General features: G+C 40.7%; 1 protein-coding gene across 1 annotated transcript in view; it reads left to right on the top strand.

Annotated features, from left to right (window-relative positions):
* The window catches only part of TG (thyroglobulin), a 201,858-nt gene that overhangs the window by 23,537 nt on the left and 158,826 nt on the right, over positions 1-19,495 (top strand). Inside the window, exons 12-19 of the mRNA XM_054017024.1 lie at positions 129-266; positions 1,639-1,716; positions 6,255-6,367; positions 6,844-6,955; positions 9,337-9,537; positions 12,882-13,091; positions 14,437-14,591; positions 16,283-16,439. Of these exons, the coding sequence (XP_053872999.1) occupies positions 129-266; positions 1,639-1,716; positions 6,255-6,367; positions 6,844-6,955; positions 9,337-9,537; positions 12,882-13,091; positions 14,437-14,591; positions 16,283-16,439 (1,164 nt within the window). The remainder of the gene's footprint in view (positions 1-128; positions 267-1,638; positions 1,717-6,254; positions 6,368-6,843; positions 6,956-9,336; positions 9,538-12,881; positions 13,092-14,436; positions 14,592-16,282; positions 16,440-19,495) is intronic.

Here is a 19,495-nt window from a genome sequence, read left to right as displayed (position 1 = left end):
ACATTTCCCATTCATTAAATTTCCCAGTGTATTTGTAGTATTTCCCCTTCTAAATAAAGGGACTAGAGTAGGATGTTGTATATGTGCATTTTTAAAGAATATCCTGGTTTGTTTATTTTTTTTTATAGCCTTGCATTTCTACTGGCGGAGTCACTTTACTTCAAAAGGTTCTGCTGGACAAGCTACGTTCCTGGGATTTCATCCTTACGTTCCCCAGTGTGATGGCCTGGGGAACTGGGAACCAGTCCAATGCTATGAGAGTACTGGTGAGGCATCACTTGTAAAATACTCACTGCTTCTTGTTGAGTTGAGATGAGTAAAGGCAGGTCAGACTGACATATAATGTAACAAAATTAGAAGAAATAACATCATAAGTTATTTCTTAACCAAAAATATATTCGCCACATGTTATTTTAAATATATATCTGTATTGCTAGGAGAAAGACTATGGCTGCACCATGAAGATAGTTGGCCAAATTCTGCCCCTCTGGCTTTCCGTTGTGAGGAATCCCTGAGTAACATAAAGCTGGCATACCTGACTTTGTCACCCACACTCTTCCAGGTGTAGGGAGCATTCCCGGGGGCCAGATGTGGGAGGGCAATGAAGTAGCCCCTTGAGGTCTGTTTTACCTGAAGTAATTTAGAGCAGTCTTTAGGCTAATCTAAATTATGGCAGGGAATGGGTCAGCTGCCGCTCAGCTCTAGTTGGGCTTAAAGTCCCCTTTCCCCCTGACATTGGGCCCGTTGTTGACTGCAGCTTGGCCAGACCTAGTGTTACATGTTCATACAGCAGCAACCGAAATAATATTCTGAACTTGTTGTTTTTAAAATTAATGTTCTTGTAAACATTACAGACCATCAGCCAAATTTTCACTTGACTTATTATCCTATAATATTTCAGGTGATTCCAGTAAAGTCTTGTGGGTTATCAGTCTAGGTAAACTGAGCCCAATGTGTTCATGCACTGATCACGTGAGTTTACTCTTCACAAAGTGTGCCAGATCGTATAAAATAAGAAATACCCTGAATCGTCAGCTAAAGTACAAACCAGAGCCCTGATGCCGATATTGGAAACTTTTTGTTTTTTTCTTGCCAAAATGAAAAACTGAAAAAAAATAATTTTTGGTGCAAAGAAACCAAATTTTGTTCAACCACAATTATTTTTTTTAGGTTTGGTTTGGTTTAATTCTGTTTCTTTTTTATCCTTTTAAAAATAATCTAGCTAAATTTAGAAACACAATGTTTCTAAGCAAAAAATCAAAACATTTCATTTAAAAAAGCCAAATGTTTCAACTTTTTTATAACAAATATTTCTAAGTTTTCGAACGAAACTGTTAACTGAATTTGTCCCAAATTCACAAATAATTTCGGTGGACCCAAAATTATTTATATATATATATAATATATATTTTGGTGAATAAACTGTTCATCCAAAAAATTCACCCAGCTTCCTCTTCACTGATCTGGATTGTGGAACTAGCCATTACGTTGTTTTCACGGTGATGCTGCCATATGGACTGTGTTCAGTATCCCAGCCAACAACAATCCTCCGGCTGTTCAGATCAGCATGTGATAATAACAACATAGGAAAGGGACATACATTTTTCTAAAGTAGGGCTGCTATGATTTCTTGCCTAGGTCACTGCTGGTGTGTGGATGAAAGGGGAGGCTACATTACAGATTCTCTGATCATACGCTCAGCACAGTTCCCAAAATGTAAGTTAACCTTTTCGTCCTACAATTTTCCCTATTCTTAGCTGATACAGGTATATATTTTAGTTTTGATTGAGATTTTTAGTAAATCACAGATAGCATAACAGAAGGTTGTTTTTCTTAAAACCTTCACAAAAGAAAGCAAAGGGAAGAAAGAAGTTTTGTTTTGTAGCTAGAGGAACTCTGTGCGTCTGTCTCAACTATTTGGCAGGCTATTTAGAATATAAGAACAGCCATATTGGGTTCCTAGTTCATAACAATGAGTTCCACAGGGGAGTTGTGTGAAAAAGTACTTCCTCTTGTTTGTATTAAACCTGCTGCCTATTAATGTCATTGGGTGACCGCTGGTTTTTGTATTGTGAGAAAGGTTCAATAACACTTTTCTATCCACTTGTTTTCCACACGGTTCATGATTTTATAGACCTCCATCATATCCCCTCTTTCGAAGCTGAACAGCCCTACTCTTTTTAGTGTCTCTTCATATGGAAGCTGTTCCATACCCTTGATCATCCTTGTTGCTCTTCTCTGAACCTTTTTCAGTTCCACTATTTCCTGTTTGAGATGGGTGACCAGAACTGGACACAGTATTCCAAGTATTGTACAGCCCATGGATCTACATAGCATTATGATATTTTCTGTTTTATTTTCTATCCCTTTCCTAATGGTTCCTAAAATCCTGTTAGCCTTTTTGACCACTGTTGCGCTGAGTAGATGGTTTCAGAGAACTATTCTCGGTGACTCCAAGATCGCTTGCTTGGGTGGTAACAGCTGATTTAGAACCCATCTATGTATATGTATAGTTGGGATTATTTTTTCCAATGTGCATTACTTTAAACTTATCACTGTTGAATTTCATCTGCCATTTTGTTGCCCAGTCAGCCAGTTTTGTGAGTTCCTTCTGTAACTCCTCGCAGTCTCCTTTGGACTTAACTGTCCTGAATAATTTTGGATCATCTGCAAACGTTGCTGCTTCTCTGTTCACCCCCTTTTCCAGATCATTAATTAGTAGGCTGAACAGCACAAGTCCTAGTACAGATTCTTGGGGAATCCCGCTATTCACCTCTCTCCATTGTGAAACTGGCCATTTATTCCCACCTTTTGTTTCCTATCTTTCAACCATCAGTGATACTTGAGATGAACTTCCTTCTTACCCCCTAGCTACATAGTTTCCTTAAGAGCCTTTGGTGAGGGATCTTGTCAAAGACTTTCTGAAAATCCAAGACCACGTATTGACTGGATCACCCTTCATCCATATGTTTGTTGACTCTCTCAAAGAATTCTAATAGATTGATGAGGCATGACTTCCCTTAACAAAAGTCGAATTGACTCTTCCCCAACAAATCATGGTTATCTGTGTCTGATAATTCTGTTGTTTGCTATAGTTTCTACACATTTGCCCAGTACTGAAGTTAAGCTCACCAGCCTGTAATTGCCAGGATCTCTTCTGAAGCCCTTTTAAAAAATCTGCAATATTTGACTTCTGCATTTACCCTTTTGCTTGATAGAATTTAGGAATGGATATGTTTTTTTCAAGGAAGTTTTCTGCTTCATTCCCCAAAAATTGAATCTACAGTGTGATTAACTGGGCTAGAATGTATGTGCACTTCTGCCCTCTATTGCATTGAGTTGGAATGCTCTGCTGAGCTTCAGAGGCCCTCTACTGCTAACATCAAATAGCAATTCTTGGCCCTGATGTAGCAAAGCATTTAAGCATGTGTTTAATTTTAAGCATGTGAGTAGGTCCCTGACTTCAGTGGGACTTGTCACATATTTAAAGGTAATCATGTGCTTAAGTGCTTTGCTGAATGGGGGTTGTAACTCAAATGGGTGAGGCATAAGTTTTTTGAGTATACGCAGGGGTGAAAGTAACTTAAAGGACTTACTGGTATGCTGGAGTCCTGAGCGGGGGCATGGCCTAAACCTGAAGAGGTGTGGCCTCAACCGGAAGAGGCAGGGCCTTTTAAGATTGAAAGGCCCTGGGACTCTGGCTGTGGCTGGAAGGCCCAGGGCCTTTAAATCACCCCGGAGCTACCAGCTGCAGAGGCGGCTGGGAGCCCCGGGGCTCAGGGGCAAATTAAAGGGCCTGGGATTCTGGCTGCTGCGGAGCTCCGGGCCCTTGAAATCACCGCCAGAGCCTGGCTGCCGGGGCCCCAGGGCTCTGGCAGCCGGTCTTGAGTGGGGATTTAAAGGGCCCGGTGCTCCTGCCACTGGGGGTAGCGGCGGCAGGGCTCTGGGGGTGATTTAAAGGGCCCGGGACTCCAGCCACTGCGGGGAGCCCCGGGCCCTTTAAAGCACCGCCGGAGCTCCGGCAGCAGGGGAGTGAGGACAAAGGATAAAATGTAATTTTAAACCCAGGTTTTTATAGGATTTCCATATGAATTCTTTGTAAAGGTAAGTGTTGTTTCTCGCAGGGCCCAGTTCTTTCTGCTGGATCAAGTTTGTGGGCTTAAGAGCAGCTTTTATTTCATTTCATCTTGTCACTGCTTTCTTACATGAAACTGGAAGATGTTTTTAATTGTAAGGTCCCATTGGAAGAAAATATAAGGGATAAAGGATTTCAGGAAGGCAGGCAGTTTCTCAGGGAGACAATATTAAAGCCACAACTACAAACTACCCTGATGCAAAGGAAAAACAGGAAGAATAATAGGAGGCCAATATGGCTCCATCAGAAGCTTTTAAAGTGGAAACATGGATGAATTGCTAACGAGGATTACAAAGGGATAGCCCAAGCATATAGGAACAAAATCAGAAAGGCACATACTGAGTTACCCCTAGCAAGTGTAACCTTTCAATATCTAAGAGTTCCTTTCCATTGATATAACACAGAACTGGCTCGAGCCCTCACCCAGTAACCTGGGAAATTTACACCCCACCCCTGGGTACCTCTGAGAGGCAATATTCCCCACTCGCAAGCACAGAGGGAGTGAACCTAACAGGTAATGATCAAGTGATCTCTCTCCTGCCATCAATCTCCATCCTCTGACAAACAGAGGCTAGGGACATCATTCCTTACCCATCCTGGCTAATAGCCATTAATGGACTTAATCTCCATGAATTTATCTAGTTCTCTTTTAAACCTTGTTATAGTTCTAGCCTTCACAACCTCCTCAGGCAAGGAGTTCCACAAGTTGACTGTGCGCTGTTTGAAGAAGAACTTCCTTTTATTTGTTTTAAACCTGCTGCCCATTAATTTCATTTGTTGGTCCCTAGTTTTTATATTATGGGAACAATAACTTTCCCTTATTCACTTTCTCCACACCACTCATGATTTTATATACCTTTGTCATATCCCCCCCTTAGTCTCCTCTTTTCCAAGCTGAAAAGTCCTAGCCTCTTTAATCTCTCCTCATATGGGACCCGTTCCAAACCCCTAATCATTTTAGTTGCCCTTCTCTGAACCTTTTCTAATGGCAGTATATATTTTTTGAGATGAAGAGACTACATCTGTATGCAATATTCAAGATGTGGGCGTACCATGGATTTATATAAGGGCAATAAGATATTCTCCATCTTATTCTCGATCCCCTTTTTAATAATTCCTAACATCCTGTTTGCTTTTTTGACCGCCGCTGTACACTGCATGGATGTCTTCAGAGGACTATCCACGATGACTCCAAGATCTCTTTCCTGATTAGTTGTAGCTAAATTAACCCCCATCATATTGTATGTATAGTTGGGGTTATTTTTTCCAATGCGCATTACTTTACATTTATCCACATTAAATTTCATTTGCCATTTTGTTGCCCAATCACTTAGTTTTGTGAGATCTTTTTGAAGTTCTTCACAGTCTGCTTTGGTCTTAACTATCTTGAGTAGTTTAGTATCATCTGCAAACTTTGCCACCTCACTGTTTACCCCTTTCTCCAGATAATTTATGAATAAGTTGAATAGGATTGGTCCTAGGACTGACCCTTGGGGAACACCACTAGTTACCCCTCTCCATTCTGAAATTTTACCATTTATTCCCTTTCTTTTAACCAGTTCTCAATCCATGAAAGGATCTTCCCTCTTATCCCATTACAACATAATTTACGTAAGAGCCTTTGGTGAGGGACCTTGTCAAAGGCTTTCTGGAAATCGAAGTACGCTATGTCCACTGGATCCCCCTTGTCCACATGTTTGTTGACCCCTTCGAAGAACTCTAATAGATTAGTAAAACATGATTTCCCTTTACAGAAACCATGTTGACTTTTGCCCAACAATTTATGTTCTTTTGTGTGTCTGCGCGAGGCTGGGGTTGCTGCTCGCCCGGGCCCTCCCTCCCCCTCACATGGGGCTGGCATTGCTGCTCACCCACCACATGTTTCTCCACACCTCACTTTTTGACAAAAGTGGCATTTGTCCTGTTTGCTCTTGGCAAGAACAAATGGGACAAATGCCCACTTTTGACAAAACAGTCGGGACGGGCAGAACTTTAAAAAGGGATTGTCCCAGCCAAAATAGGACATGTGGTCACCCTAGTCAGATGTTGTCTTATTCAGGAAGGCATGAGGAGATCAGATTTATTTCCTTCATTCAGCCATATGTTTTCTCTCTCAAAGGCCAGACATCATGTCAGCGATCTCGAGCCAATGCGTTAATTTCCAGCTGGAAACAGAGTGGATCAAAGCTCAGCGCTACTGCTGCAGACCTGTTCATCCCCTCCTGTCTTGAGGTAAATGAGTATAACTGGGGGATGGGCAGGGAAGGAGCAAACTGAGCCTTCCCCACCATGTTTAATGCCTTGGCAAGGTCACAGGCAATTGCAGTTCCTGTGCTGAGGAGCTTCCACCATGCACCCCAGGGGGTTCACGTCACCCTTAAGGTAGATTTATCTACACTAGACGCGATAAATTGATCCCCGATAGGGTATAGAACAGGCTTCCAAGGGAGGTTGTGGAATCCCCATCATTGGAGGTTTTTAAGAACAGGTTGAACAATCACCTGTCAGGGATGGTCTAGGTTTACTTGGTCCTGCCTCGGTACAGAGGGCTGGACTTGATGACCTCTTGAGGTCCCTTCCAGCCCTACATTTCTATGATTCTATGACGAAGGCTTTTGAAATGTGGGTTCTGGTGCACACTGCGCATTAGCAACAGCCCTGTGTAAAGTACATCACCCTACAGTGACATTGTAATTGGTCCATCTTAGACTGGAGAATATACTGTGCTACAGAAATCAGACACGGGTGCTTGGTGTGTGGATCCCATGTCAGGAACCGTAGTTCAACACAGCAGCAAGGATTCAGATGGCAGCCCCCTCTGTAAGTACTGGTATTCACCAACTTGCTGGCTAAACCATTTTGAAACTCAACCATTTATTGCCTCAGTCTGACAGGTTCTCTATTTCACAACTGGGAGTCAAGAGGCTTGGTTCTATTCCTGGGCCTGCCACTGACTTGCAGTGTCCCCTTGATCAAGTCAGCCTCCTTAATCTTATGTACTCAATGGTTGTAAGTTGGCTTCAGTTGAGCTTCACTGATCTACATCAGCTGGAGGTCTGGTTCCTGGATTTTACAGTCCCATGGTTCATGCTGATGTATAAATTATGAGGAAGTCTCTGAGTACCATTGAACTTTAAAATATCCTCCTCCAAAGGCTATAAAATAGCATATATACAAAATCACAGCAGGTATAAAATATCATCTATTTACATGGCAATCTGTGGCCCGGCTCCAGTGAGATTCCACAGTTGCTATGACATCCCAGAATTGTGCCTAGCAGCTCAGTGGAATAGGAACAGGCCTGTCTGGACATCTGGGAACCTTTTATCTTTTTAAAAGATAGGTGTGAATCAGTACCTTTTGCCTGTGCCATTTAGGGCTTTCAGCACATTAAAATACATTTAGTTTGTTTATTAAAAAAATTGCAAGATGCCTTCAATACGTCTTATTACTGGCTGAATAAATCATTACAAATCATTTAACAAATTTTGCTTTTTTTATGTTTGCAAATTGTCCACAAAAAAGATTGCAAACCCCTTGAATTTATTCTTTTCACTGAAATTGTTGGCGAACAATTTCTGCTTTCAGACTGTTCATTATCAGTGGATTGTGAATATACACAATTTACATATGCAAGAGTACAAGCTTAGTTCCCAGTTCTGCAAGATATTACATCTGTGTAATTTTACATACAAGCTCAGTCCCATTGAGTAAGAACCAGGCTGAACCCTTTGCCCCAAGCTGGGATTGAGTTCATTGGAACTATTCATGAGCGTATAGTTACGTGTTCATAAGTGTTGGCAGGGTTGGGTGCTTAAAATTAGATTTTTTGTGTGTATTAGTATTAATAAATAGAGCTAGTTGGGAATCTTCTAATGAAATATTTTTGTTAGAAAATGCCAATTTATCAAAATGAAAACAGTTCACAGGAAAGAGTCGGTTTTGATGGATCTCCAGGTTCAAAATAGATAAACAAACACATCTGGGGACCAAAAATTTGAAATTGATGAAACATTCTGTTTCAACATGTTCAAACTGAGAAATTTATTTTTTTGGTTCAAAATGACTTTTTGTTTGAAAATTTAAATTAATTTACATTTAGGCTTGACAGAATTAGATTTTTATTTTTTGTATAATTTTGATAGATAATATCAATGTCTATCTTTGACCAAATTTTTAATCAATCAAAATTTTCATAGTTGCTCGAAATTATGGTGTGTGTGTGTGTGTGTGTGTGTGAGAGAGAGAGAGAGAGAGTGAGGCAAGAGAGGGCAGACAATAATTATTTAATAGTAGATTTTGAGATTCAGAAGTTAAAGCTCTATAAAAACATAAACTGTCAGCATCCTATGTCAAAATGTACAAAGTAAATATCCTTAAATCAAACTCTAATAGGTTCTCAAGCAGCATTTTTTTCACTTTGCCTATCTGTAAATTTTGATGATGATTATTTGTGTGTGTAAGGTGAAATGGATGTTTACTGATATTTACTAATAAACAGACTAATCCTTCCAAGCCTCTTCATACTAAAATAAGGATAAAAAAAAAATAAAGGAATAAGTTAAATATATAAAAAGGTCAAAATCAAAATGTAACACTTTGAAATTATATAAATGAAACATTTTTACTGACATGACCCAAAAAAGTTTGATGTTTGTTTTGCAAAAAATTTTGAAATTTCAATGTTTTGTACCAGTTCAGGATGGGAATATTTTTTTTAATCTTGAAAATTTTCATGGCATGGGAAAACTGTCGGTCCCCCCTCCAATTCTACTAGTAAAGCTTATTCACTGGAATACTCATGGAAAGTGAACACAGAAAGTGCTCAAGCACAGTTGAAGCAAAATTGTTTTAAATATGAAAACATATCCGTATCATCAGTACTGTATTTATACAAGATCACCTTTATGAAGATTCAGATAGCTTGCATATTAATGGTTCAAAATGGCAGCATTTTGTAGCGATAGTAAAGTCCCATGTATATCTATACTGATACAAACTTAACTGTGGTCTCATGACAATTTGTCCATTATAATCTCTCTGTTTCCTTCAGTAATAGCCCCAAATTTAAAGTACCATTATGATAAGATGTAGTGTTTTGGACAATTACTGTACAATACTGAAGTTCATTTCTGTAGGTGCTCAGAGTTTCTCCTTTTCTGCTCTTCTTTCCCTTGTAATCAATCTCCTTGTCTTTAAAGGTCCTGGTTTCTGTAGTATGCTGAAGTCCAAAGTTAGCTTACGAGAAATTGGCAAAGGGTACATCCCTCAGTGTGAAGGGGACAATGGGAACTTCTCACCAGTCCAGTGTGACCAGGATCAGGAAAGCTGTTGGTGTATCTTTGAGAATGGAGAAGAGGTGCCTGGAACACGAGTAAGAGGAGAAAGGCCAGCATGTGAAAGTGAGTTGTGGCAACAATCAAAATAACATTTACACAAGGTTCAGATCCAGAACAGGACCTTGATCTAAACTTTCCCAACATTTAGCTGTGTTGAGATTTAAGGTTCCTGTTCAATCTGTTATAGAGATTTATTTTTATTTATCTATGTATTTAGAGGCTCCAGCCAGGCTGGGCACATTTTCCAAACTTCCTTAAAGTTCAGAGGGTTGTGTTTGGTTGGGCAGGGGAGCGGGCTTTTGGATTCAGTGGCCAATTTTAGTGGCAATGAAGAGTCAAGACAGATGAGCCAGTCATGCTAATCTAAGAACCACCCTGAACACTTTGCCCAAGACTTGAACTGAGCCCAGTCTCAGTCTGTCCTTGGATTGGAAAAAAATTAACTGGCTGGAAAAAAAAAAGGATATTTCTGCAATTCCTACTTTTGGCCTTTGACCAGGATGATAAAGTAGATGGGCCAAAACACTACATGTTCACAGAGTATTTCCTGCCTTGCCAAAGCCACAAAGATCTGGAATTCTGTCAAGATTTCCAGCATGATTTCAGAGATTTGGATAAACTTAATTTCCAATAACGGTTATAGATTCCCCATCACTGAACTGAAGCAGAACAAATTAAACATTTTTCAATAATATGGTCCAAATTGCAATAACTTCACAGAAATTAGATCTAGAAAAACTTCTTCAAGGCCAGAATTATCCCCTGCTGGACATTTTTGTGCACTTTGTTCTATTTTTGAAATGAATGTTGTTGGTAGATTTGAAAAAAGACCAAACTACAAGAAAGTATGTAGGATTCCCTGTGTGATTCTGGGATTTGCAGAGTTCTACACATGTATCTAACTATTTCAACACAGGGCTGCAACAATGTATGCTAGTCACATGGATGAATTCTTTAGGAATTTGGAAGCTAATGTACTACATTACATTGCAGCAATAGAGCATTCTGTAGGAGAGCTCTTGTGACAAAATAATAATGTTTAGGGAGCCCAGGAAACCAGGATGCTCTCAGGGCATCAGAAGAGCAGCAGAGAAAGGTGGAAGACCTTTTGATAGGCTCCAGGAAGAGCATGAGTTGGCAGAAAGGACGAGTGGAGAAGATCCAAACCAGGTCCTAAATTCGGAAGTCCTTTCTCTGTCCTTACTCCCATTGAAGGTCAATAGCAGTTTTCCATGAGTATGGGCTGAAAATGGAAGCTACACTCCAAGATGTTGGCAGGTTTTGCATGGGTGCCAGGTATTGTTTTGGAGCCTCCAATGCCCAGTAGGTTTTTTTTTTCCCCATCTCTAAAGGATGCAGGGACAAGAGTGATCAGTAACAATTCATGGTTTAGATACTTCTCCAGCCCCAAATTGTTAGAAAGACGTATTGGAAAATCTCACAAGAACAGGTTTTCTTGCAAGATTTCTGTTACTTTCTGTGTACAGTCAGGCTGTGAAGATACCCTGAGAACAACCTTTCTCCTGGAATTTTGTCACATCTACTTCTGGAAACACAGGAAAAAAAGAAAAATAATGGATTAAAAAAAAGTTAATGGAAAGTTTTCGAACTTAAATAGTTTGGTTAGAGTTTAGGATGAAGGTTCAGAGGGTTCTTATTTTCCTCCAAGTGGCTTGTCCATCCAGCCTGTAACTGCTGGTTACTAATCACTATTGTTAAGAGCTCTGGAATAGGCCTGGGAAGTAACCCAAGTCTTTATCACTACCCTGGACATATTTCCAAGATGGCAAGATTGCCTGTCAGCAGATGAATCTGACATAGTGGGAGAGTACTATAAATCCATTTGTCTATATCAGAAAAGACAGCAGTAACTGTAGGTAGTAACTTTCAAGTGCACATTGAATACAATATGGTTTTCATTAGAGCAATCAATTCCATAATAGCTGGGTTCCCCATAGCTCATTTTCTGTCTCCATATAATAGAGTTTGATAGAATCCAACATTTTCTTGTTGATGTGTACGGCTTGTTGATTCCAAGTATCTTCATATTCCGCACCACCCACATTCCATCTTTCCACTACTCATAAATGGAGTGGGGGGGGAGAAAGAGAGACAGGATGCTCTGAGTAAATTCAGACGCAAGTCCCTGGATGTGATGACTTTCCTAGGTAGATTGTTAAAAGTGCTGGGGAGAGAGGAGTCAATGTTCTACTTAGTGACCGTTAAGCCACAGGGATGAATTGCCAGTGACCGGGTGGATGGTGAAAGACACTGTTCATTCCTACAACAACAGCAAATGGGCTTCAGAAGTGTAAAAATGACAACACAGCCTTTCTCTTGTGAGCTGCTTGTCAGCCTAACAAGAATGAGGAAGGAACTGGAGGCTGGATCAAACAAGGAAGTTACTGATTGGGTTCAGTAATGAGGGACCCAAGCTGAAACCTATGTATGATACAGGAAAAACAAAGGAGTACAGCCAGCAACTCTGAATGTTACATTCTTTGGGGAAAATTCTGCTCTTGATACACCAGCACACCCCATTAGAATTAACCATACTGGACCAGTATAGATGAGAGCACAATGTGGCCTGTTGGTTGTGAAAAATATTAGAGCAATACAGAAGGCAACAGGTTGGTTTTACATTGACCCATGAGAAGAGTTATTAATAGAGGTTGCCCTAAACGCCTACGATGACAACAGATAAACTGGTGATAATAGAAATTACCTGTGTTATATGTTAGAACTGATGCTGTTGTGCTGATAATTGTATTTGTCTCCAGAAGTCTCAGGAATTGCTTTGGGAGTTTGTAAAGCAAGCGACCACCTCCCTTCCTGGCCTCTGGCTTTGGGCTTATGAGCTGATCTAGAATCACTAAGAGGATAGGAAATCTTGCAATGACCTTTTTAATGAGATATAATACACTTCATTTTTAAAAAAGGTGCTATAAGGGAAACTTGTAAAGTAGTATAAGAGTTGGAAATTAAGACAATGAGCAACTGATCTTCTTCTCTTAGCTCCACACCATAATGTTCGGCACTGAAGAATGACATGAAGAGGAGGTGCTCTGACACAGTCAGTGTTTGGGGAAACAAGCTATATTTGGCAAGCAAATGAGCTTTCTGATGAGATGGATGAAATTGATATGAAGGCCTTTCCACTCTAATGGCCAAATAATACTTTCAAGCCATGCATGCAGCAGTCTCTGAGCCCAGTCCAATGCCCACTGAAGTCAATGTAAGTCCTTTCATTGGCTTCAAAGGGCATTGGATCAAGACCATTGACATCAGTGGGAACTATATGCCTAGGTCTAGCACACCTGGGAGGTGATGAGGGTTATTTGGAGAGTTTATCCTGAATGTTTCATAGTTTTATCTTTCACATGTTCCTTTTCTTCATATCTTCCCAGGTCCCCAATGCCTCCTGCCTTTCAATGTGTCTTATGTGGTCAATGGAGCACTTTTCTGTGCCAACGTCTCTGAACAAAATCAGAGTTTTCAGAAGTGCCAGCTGATTTGTCGTCAAGGCTTCCATAGCGCCTTTTCCAATGTGACATTCCTGTGTGATAGAGAGAGTCGCCGTTGGATCTCAGAACCTCCCCTCTCTCAAAGCTGTCAGAGTAAGTACAGCTGCTACAGAGGCGTGTTCTCATATTTAACCGCAGATCAATGTTTAGAAGCCACCCATGTTTAGTACCTGCACCTTCACCAGGGAGGATGCGGGGGGAAAATAAATAGATTTAACAGAAGCTGCCCTCATTTTGAAGCCACCTTTAAATTCCAATAACAGGAGGAAGCAATAAGCAACAGAGGGTCCTGTGGCACCTTTGAGACTAACAGAAGTATTGGGAGCATAAGCTTTCATGGGTAAGAACCTCACTTCTTTATGCTCCCAGTACTTCTGTTAGTCTCAAAGGTGCCACAGGACCCTCTGTTGCTTTTTACAGATTCAGACTAACACGGCTACCCCTCTGATACAGGAGGAAGCAATGAGATCCGTGGCTTCTAAATAAGCATGTGCAGTAGGTCAATCTTGCTCTATGCCTTTATTCACATCTTTGCCTTTCAGCTGCTTCCAGACCTGGAACAGTCCCCTTATTCTGTAATTATAGAGCTATAAATAGATGGACATTTAATCTAAATGCAGATTTTTCTCTGTAAGTGAAAAGTCGCTGGTGTCATGAAATGGCTCTGATGGAATCGCTTACTTCTGAAAGAACAGATGAGTGCCAGATGTCTGAATTTGGCAGAACTCAAAGGTTTATTCGCATAATCAAATAACTTTGTTACTTCTGTGTCTTTCTGTAGCAATCTGTTCCTTCAGGTTATTGCCATCTTCATTGGCTGCCGCTTGGTGTTTTTGTTTGTTCAAGAATAAAAATCACCTCAAATCTTGGAAGCTGCATGTGTCTGTTCTGAACTCATGTGGCAGGTTCTTTCTTACCACTGGCCTTGTCAATGATTTGGACAGGAATGGGTTCTGATCAAAATGTCAGACTTGAACACTACTGATTTTTGAGGTAGTATGGATCAGATCTGGAACTCAACTTTGCAGCTGACCCTTGTCTCTACAATAGGCCAAATTGAAATGCTGGTTTCAAACATTCCTACCCACAACAAAGCACCACCCCCCCAGCACACATACACACACACACAGCCCACCACCCAAAAAATAAAATAAAAAGTTAAACACATTTGGATCTGGATTCTGGTCTCAATCTAAAATTTTATCCATCTTTCACCCTAAGCCTAAGCAGTTGTCTCTCTTTAATAAAAAAAAAAAAAAAAAAAATTCTGAATGACTTTAGTATTTGCAGAACAGGTATTGATGCAAGATCAAAACTTGGCTTGCAGTGTCAATGGCTTTTCTATACCACCTCCCCTAGGTAATTTTGAAAGGCAGCTTTGGTAAATGTTGCATCATAAATATTAAGAGCACTAAACACCCTTTTTTTTCTTTTTCAGAGCTCCAGTTATTTCAGACTGTCCAAGCTCAAACACACTTTGAGCTGTTGCTGCCTTCTGAGAAGACCTGCAGCTCTGACTATGCTGGTTTACTGCAGGCATTCCAGATCTTTATATTCGATGAATTGAAGGCCCTTGGTTTCTGTCACATTCAGGTATTCTACGTCTCTTTTTCTGGATGGGTGAAAAAAGTGTGCAGCATCTTATGTTCTGGACATGAAAAGGCAGAGACAAAAAATATGGGGTCTTATAGATAACCCATTCACAGCTGATCACAGACCAAAAATTTCATTTGGATCATTTGGAGTGGATTTTTCCACAGACTTCCAGGACTTTATACAGACTTTCAGCTCTGGAGAGGAGTGAGCTGGATTATATTCTGATTCAAGCAGCATCAGCTAACAACACATTATAATAAATCTCTGTGTTAGGATGTTTGTTTTGATAATCAGGGTCAAATTGACCATTCTTGAATTTCATTTCATTACTAGTATGTTTTCTCATAGGTGGTCTTGCCTAAATGTGCAGTTCGGTAGCTTTCACCAAACTATGATATGCTTCTCTTCTTATGTTAACCCTTTCTACTGTGTCAACTTCAACCCTGTGTGGAAGACCAGTACAAGGCCTATGCATTGTTTAAGTGGTACATAGGCACTGTGATAGCCCTTTGCAGAGGGGTGAATTTCACTCCACCATGCATAACAATTATTCCATTTTGTACGCAAAATTCCAGTTTTTCTATTGTCTCTTACATGCTAAGGTTTCCTACAATATACAAGTCAATCAGTATTAAATACTGAATGTGAACTAGTTTGATACTTACACTATTCCATTAATGCTGCTTAAAATAGTTGCTGAACTGTGGTGGGCAGGTTCAGGTCAAGCTGCAGATGCTTCCTGCTTGATAGACCTTTTCTACTATAACCAGCATGGGCATTTAAAACAATTACCCTGCCCCCTCCAGTCCACTCCTACAACACCAGTGAATTCTGTCACAGCTGGGCTGTGAGTGTTCTGGCCTAGTGGGTAGAGCTGCAGTCAAGGATCAGAGCTGGAGTTGGAAGCCAGAAATCAGAGCCAAAGTTAGCACTGCCAGGCAAGTTCTCTATGGGTGCCATATCCTGTGGTGCTTGACCCATGAGGCTCATAGCCCGTCAATCACTATTCTGCCAGAGCTCTTGGGTGGTGGCACTGATGTGGTAGTTTCTCAGCAACCAGTGGACCCAGGTTTTAGCCCCCACCTACCTAAGGCAGAGATGTGTATTATCCGAAAAGAGAAAAGGTAAGACAATTCCATGGAGCCTACTAGAAACCCTGCCATGCCAGTCAGATAAAATGGAAATTACTCAGACATGAGGGTGATGAGGGCCAGTTCAAAAACCTTAGACAGGGAGTGAAATCTCCTGTGTGTTGCATTGTCTATGCCACAGGTATTGTGACAAAGGAAAATCATTTAAGCAGGCTTCTTCTAGTACAAGCAACAGTAAATACAATATGTATAGTAAATGCAATACATCTTAGAGTCAATGTCTGGTTTGTGTATAAAAAAGACCTTGGATAAAAATTTCAAAAGCATCCAAGTGATTTAGAAGCCCAAGGCCCATTTTCAAAAGGGACTTAGGCACTTAGGAGCCTAACTCTCACTGAAAGTCAGTAGTACTTAGACTTCTCAGTGCATGGGTCATTTTAAAAAATGGGACTTAGATGCTTTTGAAAACATCCCCTCTTGTCAAATGCTTGTTCTGAGCATAGGCCCGTGTAAATAAATATTCTCATACAGAGGCAGCAGTGAGGGCGAAAAGGCCACAAACCTTAAAATCTGTCTCTTTTTAAAATTATTATTAAGGTAAATACATTTGGAAACACGGGTTCCGTTTCTGTTTGCGATGATTCTGCTGTGCTGGTGGAATGTTTGAGTGTGGACCGACTGGGGGTGAACATCACATGGAAAGCTCAGCTTGAAGACATCCCAGCAGCTTCTCTCCCTGATTTACATGATATTGGTATGTCTTTTTTTCCCCTCTGTTGATGTTTCTATTTATGTAGCCTATTTGGCTGTTAATTATACTCCTCTGCCTACTCCTGGGAGAAGACAATGAGCTTAAAAACTGTCAGGAATGCCAAGTGGCATTGGGGGGCAGTCCTGGAATGTGTTTTCCCCACTCTGAATTGGAGCTGAAGTTTAAGGCCTTCAAAATTTGGCTCTGAGAAGGATCAATATTTGCCTATTTTCAGGCTGTGACTACACTATGAAAAGGAATCGTGTTTGAATATTGTTATCAAACAGGGCTCTCCATCTGGGTCTCCCTCAGCTGGTGTTGAGAATCGTTGTGTTTCTGACATGGGCAGGCTCATCTCAGCTGTTGCACTCCACTGGTCATGTCCCCAACTGCGGGAACAGTTGTGTTACATACGACTTGAGTTGGACTTGGTGGAAGCCATAGTTTGCACCTGTTGTCAAACTTCCTCCCCTATACTATTGTATTCTATATAGGTTCTTATACTGCCCTCATCACCATAGTATCTGGGTGCCTAACTCTTTAAATCCTAAATCCTGTGTCAAGTGCACACACAGTCCATCAGTGTGGTTGCCGAGTCAGCTACAGAATCAGGGCAAGGCACTCCTTTCTTGACTAGAAGCTGTGAACACTGCTGGCCTCTGCCAACATAGAAAGAAGAGATGGAGCATTTATCCCCAGCTCAGGTGCCCCTCATGCTGGCATGTCTGCAATACTGTGGCTTTGGAATGCCATTCCCAGCATTTAAAAAAACAACAACCCTACCTCCACAAGTTCCCTCTTCTAATTTGGGGATTTCAAGACTCCATGTGCCCTCCAGTGCTGTTGCTTGATCGGAACTGAGTTCAAAAGTCTTTAGAACTTGGCTCTGAGTGGAGTGGTTGTGTGGTTAGCGTACAATTACACGGTCTGTTTGTGTTTACATCCATTTGGGGAAACATGAATATTACATTGTTTGCGCATGGTGGATCCGCATACAATTATATTCAGTTTTATATTCAAATTTATTTTGAACAGTCTTCTAGAGTATTGGGAATACATTTTGTCCCTGTTCACGCTACCGTTTTCCCCCCAGTCCTGAAATGCTTTTCAGGGAATGATTGAACACTACAACAATTCAGATGAAAGTATGAATTCAGTCTCAATTGATGTAAAATGTCCCATTTTTCTCATGCTGGAGCTATTCTATACACCTGAATGATTGCGAGGGGAGCAGAAAAGTCAATTAAAGTTGTACCAGCTTCAGTTTCTTACTATTGTAACTGTTCCCTGCACACTCTCAGAGAAATATCTTGGTTCCCCTGTCTGCACCTTGGCTGTACTGTATGTACAGTTTGTGAAGACAGGAAGAATTTTCACCTGCATCTGTCATATTATGTCATATTTAGTAGTATTACAAAACATTTACAATTATTTTTCTTCCTCCTCCCTTCTTTTTGTCTTGAGGATGGCTTACCCATCCCACTGGAATCCAAGGACCCAAAAGTTCTTAGATGATTCACTGATCAGAGAATCTAGGGATTCCACAGTGGCATAGCAACTTCCATAAAACTCTTCTATCCACTGTATCAAAGGCTTTTTGGAAATCTATACAATTCATATAAAGTGGTGAATGCCATTTGACTGACAGTTCTACGATGACATGTAGGGGTACTATTTGATCTGTACATGATGTCCCCTGTCAGAACCTTGCCTGTTCTTGTCTTAACTTTGAATCTACTGCTTTCTTTATTCTGTCTAGAATAATATGTGTAAATACCTTACTTGGGATAAACAGCAATTGAATTCCCTTCCAGATTTTACACAGACTGAGGTTTCCTTTCTTTGGTAGCTTCATTATATGACCATTTTCCCATTTGTTTGGTAGTTTTTCTTCTTCCCATATCTTTTGTAAGAGGCCTTTCAAAATATTTACTGTGTTCAAGTCTTCCTTAAGAGCTTCCAATGGAATGTTGTCCGGAATTGGTGCCTTTCCACTTTCTAACCGATTGACTGTCCTCTCTATTTCTGCTCTGGGGCTAGGTCTTAATTTGACATCCAGATCTTCTCCTTCCTTTGTACCTGGGGGATTGGTCACTGACTTGCCATTCAGTAGTTGACTAAAGTACTGTCTCCATGTATTTAATTGTTCTGATGACTTTGTTTTTAAGTTGCCCTTATTGCCTTGAATTGGTTGGTTGGTATTGTTTTTCTTCTTGACAACTGTCTAGTGATGTTGCAGAGTGTCTTCATGTCATTTTGTGCTACGGTGATCTGTGCATCTTTTGCCATTTTGTATATAAAGTCTTGTTTGTCTTTCCAAACACTCTTTTTGGCCTTTTCTTTATGGCATATTCCTCCTGGAGTCGCTGTATCTGTGTTCTTGTTTTTGCTTGATTTAGTTTGTGTGCTGCAGGTGAAGAGTGTTCTTGCAGAATAAGCATAATAACACTACAGTCTATTCAGTGCAGCCAGCTGTACAGAGTTGCGTCATTAGCTGCCTGCACCTAGTTGTGAAATTTCCCCATTTAGTTCAGCTGGACAGATACTCCTAGGTTACAGCACATAGTCAGGAAACTAGACCCAGAAGAGTGCAGAAGTACAATGATTGATTTGAGTCGGCTGCTCTGCTGAAAATAATTTTACCGTAGGATGCACCCTTTCACATACCTAGCTCTCTGTTTACGCACATAACATGCCCTCTTTGAAAACCCAGCATTCACAGTCTGGAAGCTGTCATTCCATTCAGGAGAACCCAAGGACAGTACAAAATGTACACCTGGGATGCTTCCTGTTTGATGTATTATCACGCTGGGCGTCAGTTATGGCTATTCGGAGGCCATTTGGAAGCTCTCAACTTGCAAATTCATAGCAACAAAATCCATGAACATTTCAAATGAAGCCATAAAGCTTCTGAGCAAGGGTTAGCAAACAAAATCTCCTCCAAGAGCCCTGCTGTCTCTGTCTCTCTCCTGGCCCAGCCAAACCAAGGAATCCACACATACTTAGTGTAGGAGTCTGTCCTTACAGAAGCAATAGGATAGCCAGGTTGTTTGGTCACA

This window comes from Malaclemys terrapin, chromosome 2 (genome assembly GCF_027887155.1).
Source record: "Malaclemys terrapin pileata isolate rMalTer1 chromosome 2, rMalTer1.hap1, whole genome shotgun sequence".
NCBI classification, from domain to species: Eukaryota; Metazoa; Chordata; order Testudines; family Emydidae; genus Malaclemys; species Malaclemys terrapin.
The sequence above is the reverse complement of the archived record's forward strand: the minus strand, read 5'-3'. Positions and strand labels throughout refer to the sequence as shown.